Source organism: Amphiprion ocellaris, chromosome 2 (assembly GCF_022539595.1).
Source record: "Amphiprion ocellaris isolate individual 3 ecotype Okinawa chromosome 2, ASM2253959v1, whole genome shotgun sequence".
NCBI lineage: Eukaryota > Metazoa > Chordata > Actinopteri > Pomacentridae > Amphiprion > Amphiprion ocellaris.
Window position 1 is genome coordinate 39,398,677 of NC_072767.1, and position 13,013 is coordinate 39,411,689.

Below are 13,013 nucleotides of genomic sequence, written 5' to 3' on the forward strand. Positions count from 1 at the left end.
TTAAATCCAATATATTCCAGGAAAACAGCACACATTTTCTTTTATGTTGATGAAGCTCATCAATAATAGGAGAGAAGTAGCATCATATGTAAAATAAGATAATCTAAGATAAGATAAAAACTTGATTGATCCTGAAGTAAATTCTTGTGCCAGATATTTCTCAGAAAAGAATAAAATGAGAATAAATGCAGTTTCTTAAAAGTAGGAAAGCAACCAGATATAAGCACGAAACATGAATGAGGTATAATAAGACTTGGATGTAAAATGGAATCCTGGCAATGATAATAAGGTAACAAGTAATATAACACATGGTGATGAAATATTGCAGAGGAAATTGAAATGTTACACCTGAAAGTGGAATATTGCAGATGTACTTATCTAACTATTTAAATTAAACTGTGTCCCAATAGTATTTTAACAGAGCATATTTATAACTGTTGCTTCAGTGGCTTTTCAGAGAAAAATCATCACATTTACTTTGCTGTATTTGAACACATTCATCGTGCCACTTTGATTTATTTACCATTTTATGCATGTACTTCAATTCTGAAAGTTGGTAAACTCATTCCAGGTGTATTGGCACAACTCTGCACAGACAATTTTTATTTTTCCTGGACATGACTGATGTGATATTCTACCCACAGATGGTGAGCACATCTGTATTTAATAGACAATGAAATACAGGTCACTTCACTCTGTTCTAATGAGCCTACATGACTCATCTAATGCTGGACATTTTACTCAAAAATGTCAGATTTGCTGTTGGCTTGACTTAGTTAGCCACTGTTTTGAAATGTGTTACAGTTATGCAAGCTAAAATTGTGCATTGCAATCTGACATGTTTCATATTTACTTATATTTATATGGATTTGTGTCGAGGTGAAAGGACACAGTAACATTTACACAAGTCTGATTTCCTAATTATAATAGAATTTAATATAAAATGTGCAATATGATTGAGTATCTCCACCAACCTCTCAATAAAGCTTCAGTGCAGATATACACAAATAATATACTGTTCCAGGTGAGTTCAACGTGATAACTCTCTTTTCAGTTCAGGGTAACAGTTTTTGGACGTGCAAAATGATGACCAAGACAACACAGTTGAGTCACACAGTCACTGTGCTCAAGCTGGAAAATCTGGAAATCTGGATCTGCAGCGCCATCTGCTGGAAACATAATCAAATAAGATGGCAATCTCTTCAATGTAAAAAGAAATCTAAACAGCAAGAATAAGACAAAGAAATCATATTTTAAATTCAAAAGATTGAAAGTAATATAAGCTCAAGGTAAACACCTATTACAGATTATATAGTAAATATAGGTTATTTTACATTTTGATAATCTGTGTTAAAGTAAAGTTAGATGTTCGGTCCACTGAACACTTGCTCATGTGACAAGAGATTGAGCCAAAGTTTCTTTTAAAAGTCAACATTAATGTTCCTTAGTTTAAAAGTTAACACCATCTAAGTACAAATTTCATTCAGTCCTAACTGGAATTACAAATTACAATACCACTGTTAGACATATATTAGACATATTGAGTGCTGACATTACACAATGTTATTGCCGTCCCAAAGAGTGACAAAATGAAATAAAACACACACAAAAAATCGTAAACACAGACACAGTAATGTCTATGATGTAGCTACTGCACATGCAGTATTAACACCATTACCAAGCAGGATTACTGATGTAGGCTGGCTGAATTCTCATTCAGGATTATGGCTGGTGACGTTTTCAGTATAAGAAATGTAATATTAATTAACACATGACAGGGTGTAGAGAAATTATTTTATACAAAGAGATGTCACGAAATCACAAAATTTGTTCATTTTAGGTACAACAGATTGTGGTATTGGTCTGCACAAACATTTTAAACAGTTTTTTGGATGATCATCAAGATAACACAGCTGAGTTTTTACTGTGCTTCATGAGACTTTGAGGCTGAAATCTGAAGCAGAGGTGCCATCTGCTGGAAAAACAACAACATAGCATGAACTGTGAACAATAAGAAAAAGACAGAGAAATCAAGTCATTAAACTCAAAACATTCCACCAGTGATATAAGCTCAAGGTAGAGACACATTTAAAGTTATAGCATGAGTTATTATTATTGCCAGCATTTGTTTTGACATTTTGGACTGTTTTGTTAGCTTTAGACAATCAGTGTTAAAAGACATTTTTTGTTTTTGGGCCACTCTTCTAACAATAGGCTATATGATAGATTTAGGCCAAACTTCCTTTTTAAAGGTAACATTAATGTTCCTTAGTAATTATCAAATACTGGTTATAGTGTGAAAGTTTGTTAATACCAAGGTATAATATTCGTTATCTGTGCCATTTTGGCTTAATTCATCTTACAATAAATTGTAACTTTTTTTTTTTATTACAAACTGGAATTACTGATTAAAATGCCAGTTGTAGATGTGTTGAGTGCCAATATTTGCTTTCCAGCAATTACATGAGCAAATATTTTTTTATATTTCAAAATGGGGGGAAGATAACAACAGATTTCTTCTCCCAGAACAAACATTTGCAAAATGATTTGAAAGTAGTTCATACAAATTGCTTTGTTCTAATTTATTTATTCTAATGAAATCATGTTAACCAATAAACTATACTGAGTTGAGGGGAATACAATCAGATTTTGTTTTGATTTTTAAATAACTTCCTAAAAAGTCACCTCCTCTATGTTAAGATAGAGGAGGTGACTTATTTCTTTAATTCAAGATGAAGAAAAATTAAGTTATAGAGACAATTTCATTGAGTTACCACAATTTGAATATAGTTTCAAATTGACTAAAAAAGAATTTTGAGTTTAAATTACATACAATATTAAGTTGATGCAATTGTATGTCAAATTAAGCCGTGAAAACAATGTTTGCAATGTTTCATTGCTTAAATGAAAGCGTTCCAGCAGCGTACCACACGCTTCTGTGCGTAACAATGCTGCGTGATGACGCAGGCGGCCGACGTACGCAGTATAAAGCCCTGTTTTCTGACGTCAGCGGCCTCTTCCCTGCCTATGCCCTCGTGAGGTGGGCAGTGTAAAATTTCTTGTCTCTTCTCCATCAAGAGAATCCAAAACCATCCGTCAAAATGGTGAGTTATTTACATTTCTTTGATTAATAAACGAGTTGATGGGTCCACGAGACGTGATCAGCGTCAATATTAATGCTCTCAGGTGAATATTGCACCGATGTTCTGTGACTTGCATATTATGGTAGGCTTGGTTAAAAAAAAAATGGCAACCATTTTGTTTTGTCGTTAGCTTTGTACGGCCACCAAGACTTAGGAAAGCTGTTGTGGGCTGTTGTTAAAGCTTGTTGTCTTATCTGCGGTTGTTACAGCACCGAGCGCACATCGAGCGGCCCTTGTAAAAGTAGAAATGCCTAACTTTGGGGGCCTCTGCGGTGTTGGCTAACTTTGACAGCGTCTTGTGCTAATGTTAGCTGGTGATCCAGTAAATTGTCGTTCCTGTCGGTTTAAATGAAGGGAAGTCGAGATTAGACTGCGTAGTTTTAACATGTCGTTCGTTTTGGGTGAAGGACCAGGGACGAAATGGGATTTTTGAAGTTGTTTCGTGTCGTAGGAATAACTTGCCGGTATTTCGGTTCTGCCGGTGTTAGCATTTAGCATAGTTCCGATGTCTGTACACGTGGCCTATTCATGGCGACATTATGCCGGGTGTTGCTGATATGAATCTGTTTATAAAGTCGTTTTGTAGATGACATTGACCCTTTAGTCAATTAGCAGTTGTTATAAACAGGATATACTCGTAAATCTTGGCAAAGGAGTGCCGGATTTTTTGTGGACTCGACGTAGACAACAATAACGTCATCTTTGGTGATGGCGGACTCGCACCACCCAGGGTGGAAGTGCAGAGCATTTGAGATTAACTTGCGTCAGCAACAATGTGAGCTGGCCTGCGGGTACTGCTGAAATACCAGATAAATGTGCAGTACATACTTAGGACTATGAATTAACTACAAGAATATGCCAGAAGTACACTGTTAACAATGCTATTCATCTCTTGGCACATCATCAGGTTAAATCACGTCATGTTGAGGCAATTTCCAGCTGTTTCTACCTTTTAGGGTTGCATGTCATTGAATATGCGCTACACATTTTAGTAAGGTAGCAAAAATAATCGCCAAGCCCAACCACAGGTCAGAGGATCATATGGTAATTTTATATTTAGGTTAGGGTGAGATAAAATTACGCAAATGTTTGAATTTAATATGTATTTTTCCCCTTAGGTGAACTTTACCGTAGACCAGATCCGTGCCATCATGGACAAGAAGGCCAACATCCGTAACATGTCTGTGATTGCCCATGTTGACCATGGAAAGTCAACTTTGACAGATTCTCTGGTGTCAAAGGCCGGTATCATTGCCTCAGCTCGCGCTGGAGAGACTCGTTTCACAGACACGCGCAAGGACGAACAGGAGCGTTGCATTACCATCAAGTCTACGTAAGTATTTTGGCACATTTCTCACTCCATTCTTAACTTGTGACTCTTTCCCACAATTGTGTGTTTGATAGCAAGTAAGATTTGTATGAGTAGTGTAGATAAATTGCCCCCTGGAGACAAATAATAAAGTTTTCTGAATCTGAAATTCCTGTAAACACGAAGCGTTGCATTTGTTGAAATGTTGTGAAGTTTTAATTTGCTTTATTACCACACAGGGAGGATCCATAATGGGAAAAACATATTTTAAGAAATTTGAACAAAAATGGCTAATGTCATTTTCATTCACATTTGCAGTTACTCAACTAAGAAATTAACTGTTGTGGCACAGATTTTATAACCATGTCCTTCCAACTAATTTACCATTTGTTACCTAAGCATGCAGTCAGAATTGATAAAAATGGACATGCTTGTCTTAGCTGCATGTTACCTTAATGTTCTGTATTGTTACGTTTTAGCATTACATAAACTTGAAAAGCAATGTCTACTTAATATTCATCTGAGATTTAACATCTCATTTTTGTACTAACACCTGAGTTTGTCAAATGTCAGATTAATGTCTGCCCTTTTTCTTATTTAACATCTGATAGCACTGTCACATTGTGCTAAGCACATGTTGAGACATGTTAATCATACAGTTCACAGTTAAAATTTTCTCAATTAGCTGATCATTAAGCATTGTATTAAAATTTCAAGTGAATGAAAATTTGTTTATTTGAGGGAATTCTTAATGGTAGTTCAGTAGGTTATTGTTTGCAATTATTTATCCATATTTTTGTATAAACACATACGTCTGTTAAGATGTAATACACATGTATGGTTAAAAATCTGCTAGCCTTTGTCAAAGTTTGAGTGGAATTTTTAACATTTCAAGGTGCAGCTGTTCTATTCATAGAGTAATGCTGAAAATTTAAATTTCTCTTACCTGCAGAGCCATCTCCTTGTACTACGAGCTCGGCGAAAACGACCAGGCCTTCATTAAGCAGGCCAAAGATGGATCTGGCTTCTTGATCAACCTGATTGACTCACCAGGGCACGTTGATTTCTCCTCTGAGGTGACTGCTGCTCTCCGTGTCACTGATGGAGCCCTGGTTGTTGTGGACTGTGTTTCTGGTAAGAAGGGTAGTTGAATAATTTCACCTACTCGTTTTAATTTGGCAGGCAAAAAATAAATAAATGGTTGTCCCTCCAAATAGAGATGTCCAGCAGATAAATGCTAGGCTTTTTATTATAGAATAAAGTTAGGTGGGAGATTTGGCCCATATATTCAGAAATAATGAGGAACTGGTGTTTCTGGGACAGTTGTGTCATTAACAGGTTAGTTCAAGCACAAAATAAGAGCTGAGGTGCCATTTAGATTCCAAGTTGTCTGTCAGTGTACTTTGCAAAGGTTTACCATAATCAATAGTTGGCTACTCTCAGGAAATTGAAAAATTGCTATGAAGAGCAGAGTAGTAGTGAAATTGGCTTTTAAGAAAGAACCTCACTCTTGAGATCAGTGAAATATGTGCTCTCCCTGGTTTTCCTCTAGGCTTAGCAGTATATTTTCCATTTTACAGCCTATGTAAATCTCACATACACAACTCAAAGTCCTATTCCAAGTGTTAATAGCTGCTTTGTGTATTTCTACCAGGCGTGTGTGTGCAAACTGAGACCGTGCTCCGTCAGGCCATTGGTGAGCGTATCAAGCCAGTCCTGATGATGAACAAGATGGACCGTGCCTTGTTGGAGTTGCAGCTTGAACCTGAAGACCTTTACCAGACCTTCCAGCGTATCGTTGAGTCCGTCAATGTCATCATCTCCACCTATGGAGAGGATGAGAACGGACCTATGGGTAACATCATGGTGAGTTGTTGTCTGTAGACTCAAAGTGCAGCACACACTTGCCTTTTTGTGTGTGGGTGCCTTCTTGCACAAGTTATGATAAAAAAAAAAAAAAAAACGGTTTAGTAACTTGAATGCTGGTGTGAAATGCTGTTTTTATTCAGCATGTATGCATCTAGGTACCCATTTACACTCAAATGGCTGGCCATAGTATGTCAAACAATAAGATTTCATGTGTTAACTCCAATGTCAAAGTTGATTATCAACTAATGTTCTTTGAAAAACTGATTCCTTTGGTTGTGTGTACAGATTTTAAAACGGATACAAAATCAGTTGTTTTTCAGACAGTTTGTATCAAATTGAGTATGCAGTAGTAAACTTTGTGGAATTGAAAGATCGTAACTAAATTGAGACATGAGTGGCTCTTACCTTCCACAGTAACATCAAAAAAGCAGTTGTAAATAAAACAACGCTAAACATTTATTGAAGATTCTATAATTGCACACGTGCTGATGTAGTAGTGTCTCTTGTCTAGGTTGATCCAGTGATTGGCACTGTTGGCTTTGGCTCTGGACTCCATGGCTGGGCATTCACCCTGAAGCAGTTTGCTGAAATGTATGCAGCCAAGTTTGCTGCCAAGGGCAACACCCAGATGACACCAGCTGAGCACTGCAAGAAGGTGGAAGACATGATGAAGAAGCTGTGGGGAGACAGGTGCGTCTCCATGACACATACCTTGATTGACAAACGTGTGATTGGAGAACATGGCTACCAGCAGTGGAAAAGTGGCACACAGAAAGGATCTTGCTGATGAAGCTGTATCTATTATATTGGTTAATATTTACCGCTTTACTATTCAAGGTACTATGACACGGATACCGGAAAGTTTTCCAAGTCTGCTATTGGACCTGATGGCAAAAAGTACTCCCGCACCTTCTGCGCTCTTGTGCTGGACCCCATCTTCAAGGTAAAAAGACCTAAGGATTATTTAAATAAATTATGTTGAGAGGATATTGCATTTGGCGTGGAAGACAGTAAGGCTCAAATATTTTGTTAACAGTTGCTCTGTATGCCTGCAAGTGATGATTTGAAAATTCTTCACTTTGACCTGACTAATCAGTGATGATAACCTTCAGCCTGAGCAGGCACAGTGCAGTAATTTTACTTGCATCCTGACTTTGCTCATGTTAATCTACATTCTAATGCAAATTGACTTCCTTCTAGGTGTTTGATGCCATCATGAACTTCAAGAAGGAGGAAACTGCCAAGCTGATCACTAAGATGGACATCAAGTTGGATGCTGAGGACAAGGACAAGGAGGGTAAGCCTCTCCTGAAGGCTGTCATGCGCCGCTGGCTCCCTGCTGGAGAAGCCCTTCTGCAAATGATCACCATTCATCTGCCTTCACCTGTCACTGCCCAGAAGTACCGCTGTGAGCTGCTGTATGAAGGACCTCCTGATGATGATGCTGCCATGGGTAGGAATCTGATTTAATTTCATTTTGCTCATACACAAGAATGGAGTAGATCTGGGAAGGGCAGAAAGCCTGATCGTTCTTGGGCCAGCGCTGATTTGATAAATTGGTCACACAGGTATCAAGAACTGTGACCCCAAGGCTCCTCTGATGATGTACATCTCCAAGATGGTCCCCACCAGTGACAAGGGTCGCTTCTATGCCTTTGGTCGTGTGTTCTCTGGGTCTGTGTCCACTGGCCTGAAGGTTCGCATCATGGGACCAAACTTTGTCCCCGGAAAGAAGGACGACCTGTACTTGAAGCCAATTCAGAGGTAAGTTTCAATATCTGACCTGTTGATCAGCTATGAAAGGTGAACTTATTATGTATTTGGTCACCTCTGAATTGAACTTCACCACCTTGCTCTCTGCCAGGACCATTCTGATGATGGGCCGCTACGTTGAACCCATTGAAGATGTGCCTTGTGGCAACATCGTGGGTCTGGTTGGTGTGGACCAGTTCCTTGTCAAGACCGGAACCATCACAACCTATGAGCAGTCACACAACATGAGGGTGATGAAGTTCAGTGTCAGCCCTGTGGTGAGAGTTGCTGTGGAGGCCAAGAACCCTGCCGACCTGCCCAAGCTTGTGGAGGGCTTGAAGCGTCTGTCAAAGTCTGATCCCATGGTCCAGTGTATCATTGAGGAGTCTGGAGAACATATCGTTGCTGGAGCTGGAGAGCTGCATCTGGAGATCTGCCTGAAAGATTTGGAAGAGGACCATGCTTGCATTCCGCTCAAGGTGATAAATCCAAATTTTTTAATGAAGTTCAGGAGCCATAGAAATAAAATGGACAACTGTGTTGAACTATACAATCCTAGAGGTGAACATTGATGACTTTTCATTTTCTGTTTAGAAATCCGACCCAGTGGTGTCCTACAGAGAGACCGTCAGTGAGGAATCAAGTGTCATGTGTCTGTCAAAATCGCCCAACAAGCACAACCGTCTGTTCATGAAGGCTCGTCCCTTCCAAGAAGGTCTGGCAGAGGACATCGAGAAGGGTGAGGTTACCGCTCGTCAAGAGATGAAGGCCCGTGCCCGTTACCTTGCTGAAAAGCATGAGTGGGATGTCAGTGAGGCCAGAAAGATCTGGTGCTTCGGACCTGATGGAACTGGCCCCAACTTGCTGGTCGATGTTACCAAGGGAGTGCAGTACCTTAATGAGATCAAGGACAGCGTTGTGGCTGGTTTCCAGTGGGCCGTGAAGGAGGTAAGAGCCTAACGTATGCAATTGTTTTTTATATTTATCAGTTGATATACCTTGAACTTACAAATTGTCTGAATGTTGTTTAGGGTGTCCTCTGTGAAGAGAACATGCGTGCCATTCGCTTTGACATCCATGACGTGACCCTGCACACAGATGCTATTCACCGTGGTGGCGGTCAGATCATCCCCACAGCCCGCAGAGCCTTGTATGCTTGTGAGCTCACAGCAGAGCCCAGGCTTATGGAGCCCGTCTACCTGGTGGAGATCCAGGCGAGTTGCACAGGAGATATAGCCTGTTGTGTTTCTTGTAGTCAGCTGATATGAATTTAGCCCTATAATTGCTGTATAAAACATGATTTGCAGTGCATAGTAGTTTAGTTTTTATCAATCATTTACTTGGTTTATCACATAGATGACTTGCTTATAATTTCAACAGCATTAGTTTCAGTGTGACTCACTATCTCCTATCTACTCTGCAGTGTCCTGAGACAGCAATGGGTGGAATCTACGGTGTGTTGACCAGGAGACGTGGTCATGTGTTTGAAGAGGGCAGAGTAATGGGAACACCCATGTATGTCATCAAGGCCTATCTGCCTGTCATGGAGTCCTTTGGTAAGTCTTCTCTCAAACCAGTGCTGGTTTTGTCACGTGATTATTGATGTATCTTCAGGCTTTTTTTTTGCACAAGTTGTTAACATATTAGTGACAGTTTGGAGAATTATGCAATAAATTGTCATAGTGGAAGACAAGTTATGTGAAATGGCTGTTAAAGTTTTCTCAGTCAAACTTAGGATGATTAGTAAATATAGAATGTTATCATCCTTGTATTGTTTTAGGGGAGTTACACCACGTGTCCACTAGGTGCGTTTTTCCCGCATGTAAAAGCGCCACATCTGAAAATCGCCTGTGTTGTGGCTGGTCACTAGTGGGCCACTGCGTGGTCACATGACAGTACTTTCAGCTTGAGAGTCCGGCAGATGTGTTTGACCGATGTGGCTTTGACCAGCTTTCTCTTTTATTTCAAAAACACTTCAGTGAAAAGTGTTTCTCAAAGCATTTGGGAAGAGAAATAAGCTGTGCAGTAGCTGAATCGGTCCTTGTTTTAGTTGTACGACAGCTAGTTTAGACGTTTGACAAAAGTTTTGCAATGCGGCGGATCTCCGGATACTGCATTGAATTTGCATAAAGTAGAAGTGGAGTCTACTTCGTGAAAATGAGCGGTGGCCTGTTCCGGGGAGACGCACCGGATGGCAGCTCGAAACACACAGCATGCTCCGGTCCGGTTGTGGTGCATTTCGAGCTGCGATCCAGTGCGTCTCCCTTGAGAGTCTCTCAAGCTTGACTCTCAATCTGAAAGTGCTGTCATTTGACCATGTAGTGGCTGCTAGTGATCGCCCACCATGCTTGCAGTTTTCAGATGTGGCGCGTTTACATGCGGGAAAATGCATCTAGTGGACACGTGGCTTTACTTGAAAGAAGTAATTTTATGCACAACAAGTATTAAAGAAACCACTTCTGTAGGGGAGATAGTTTGGACTTTTCCTAACAGAAGGCAGCATACTGTGTTTTTACAAATGAAGGAAGTTGGATATAATAAACATTATTAAAATAATCTTAATTTCACTTTGTAATTAGTGCACCTAGGATATGTCGTCTTCCATGTATCTTCATTTGTCAGAGTAGTATTGTTGATTGTTTAACCTCTTGGCCAGTTATATAACTGACGTGCAGCCTTTATACATTAAAAGCCCCTAGCTGTTGACCAAAGGGAAAGACAATTTTTTTTCTACATTTATGACTGCTTCACTATACTTGTGATCCTCATTCACAGCAGGTATTGACGTGTGCTGCTCTGTCTGTTCACAGGTTTCACAGCCGACCTTCGTTCCAACACTGGTGGCCAGGCCTTCCCACAGTGCGTGTTTGACCATTGGCAGGTCCTCCCTGGAAACCCACTGGAGGCGTCAACCAAGCCCGGTACCGTTGTCATTGAGACACGCAAGCGCAAGGGTCTCAAAGAAGGTGTCCCAGCCTTGGACAACTACCTGGACAAATTGTAAAAGCCTGAACCCTACTTGGCTCGACTCATTCCTCTCTATCCAACAAAAATTAAGTCAGCATTGTGGAACCGGACTGTACAGAACACAGTGAGCACTAAAGATTGCCAAAAGGAACGACAATAATGAAGAAACGGCTGAAAAAATTGTAAACAATTAATAAAAGAAAATAAAAACTTTATGGTTCAGGCTTTTTTTGTTTTTTATTTTATGGAGATGATCATGATTGCTATATTACACTAATTCAAAGATTAAAGGAGTTTGATTCATGATAATTTTGTGTGAGTGAAGCTTTCATATGAAACGGTATAATCTAACGGGTAGTATTTAGCTTTCATTTCAGGGTTTACGCACTAGCATCATGGTTACTATATATTGAATTCAGGGTCCTGTATCGTGCCTCACGTCTCCACAGCATGTCTTTTTTTTCCCCTCTGCTCAAGATACTGCAAAGATGTTTCATGTCATGACTGTATAACCCCTGGTTATGGGATTGTTCGAAAAAGGCTGTATTCTTTGAAAAACCAACCAGCTGCTTTCTTTCCTACCCACATTAGGAAGAACATTGCCAGCTGCATCTGTGAATGAAAGCTGACTTATTGGTTGGTTTAATGTTTCATAGCACCTTGATCTGTCGTGTTTTTGTTTTTTTACTTTTTTTTAATTGTATGGTCAGCACCAAAGACTTCAAACTACACACAAGTATAAAAAATGTCAATATTAGTACCTCATTACATTATTGGATAATTATTTAAGCTTAATAATTTACAGGTACTAGTTTCTAGAAAGAGGATTTGCTGCCCTTGTTGGCTTTGTCATTTTAGAATTTTAAACTCTTGAAAGATGTTACATTAACCCTTTGGAAACTTGATGGTTGAGGTTTTTTTCCCATTGGTTTGGCAAAAGTAAGTGAAGATGTACAAGCATCGTGTTAGCAATAGGTACAATCTAAAGTATGCAGAACATCCTACACACCTAAATCAGAATTACTGATGCTAAATCATAGCGCTAGGTCTAGGATGGTTAGCAGGTCTTCCTCCATGTATAGGTACCTTTACCGTGCTCGCTCTCTTTCACAAATACACCATAAAGATCAATAATTCTATCACTTCAATGTTTGAGAATGAAGAGAACCCTTAATTAAAGGCATCCTACACAAGGTGATGAATTTGATAAAAATGCTCCCCTCTGATGATGGTAAAGGGATGACACTGAATTAATCTATTAAAACTTTGCCTCAAAACTCAGTGAATCCTGCTGTTTTATCATTGTGTACATGAGCAGGTGTGTTAGATTCAAATAACGGGAAATTTACTTGCTTCTGACAACTTTTGCTTAAAAGTATCTGTAGTCCTGAATGTTGATGAGAAATCGTTTTACAATCACATGTCTTGCTGGAACTGACGGTCTAAACTCACAAAACAAAATCTCAAAAGCAGAAATCTGATTTTTATCAGGGCCTTTCAAATTGAAGTTCTATTACCTTAAAATTCCCCAAATCTATATCCTATAAAACACATTATTCCAAAACTAAAGGAAGCACATTTCAAAGTCATCATTGAAATACATTTTATTTTGATATAAATATGTGCATGTTTTGTGAAAGTGATAAAGCAACAACACACCACTTACCAAAGCAGTTTGGGATGATTTGAATGATTGGTTGTAAACTAAAATATTTTGCTTCACCATATAATAGTTTTAATTATAATATAAACTCAAACACATGGGACATATGATTACCTGAATTCATTCATTTTTTCATTCATCAAACAAGATGTCTTTAGACATCTTCAAACCACTCCTAAGAAAACCATTTACCTTCTTTGCTGCTTTAAACTTCATTAAAAACACAAAATTGCCTACAGTTAGACTTTTATGACTAACGAGAGACCTTCAAACTTGTTAAAACATACTTAGTAACTTGTATTTTCACTTC

At 39.0% G+C, this 13,013-nt stretch overlaps 1 protein-coding gene and 1 non-coding gene across 2 annotated transcripts; both read left to right on the forward strand.

The window, feature by feature from the left end:
- Positions 1-2,979: 2,979 nt before the first annotated feature.
- Positions 2,980-11,255, forward strand: LOC111574483 (elongation factor 2-like). Its single transcript, XM_023279109.3, has 13 exons — positions 2,980-3,104; positions 4,262-4,476; positions 5,405-5,586; positions 6,107-6,318; positions 6,833-7,011; positions 7,159-7,264; positions 7,522-7,774; positions 7,890-8,085; positions 8,186-8,552; positions 8,668-9,021; positions 9,105-9,287; positions 9,497-9,629; positions 10,884-11,255. The coding sequence occupies exons 1-13, from the start codon at positions 3,102-3,104 to the stop codon at positions 11,075-11,077; spliced, it is 2,577 nt and encodes an 858-aa protein (XP_023134877.1). The 5' UTR covers positions 2,980-3,101; the 3' UTR covers positions 11,078-11,255.
- Positions 7,373-7,440, forward strand: LOC111574486 (small nucleolar RNA SNORD37). The gene has a single exon (XR_002746632.1). It is a non-coding gene; the product is annotated as a small nucleolar RNA SNORD37 (small nucleolar RNA).
- Positions 11,256-13,013: the final 1,758 nt, after the last annotated feature.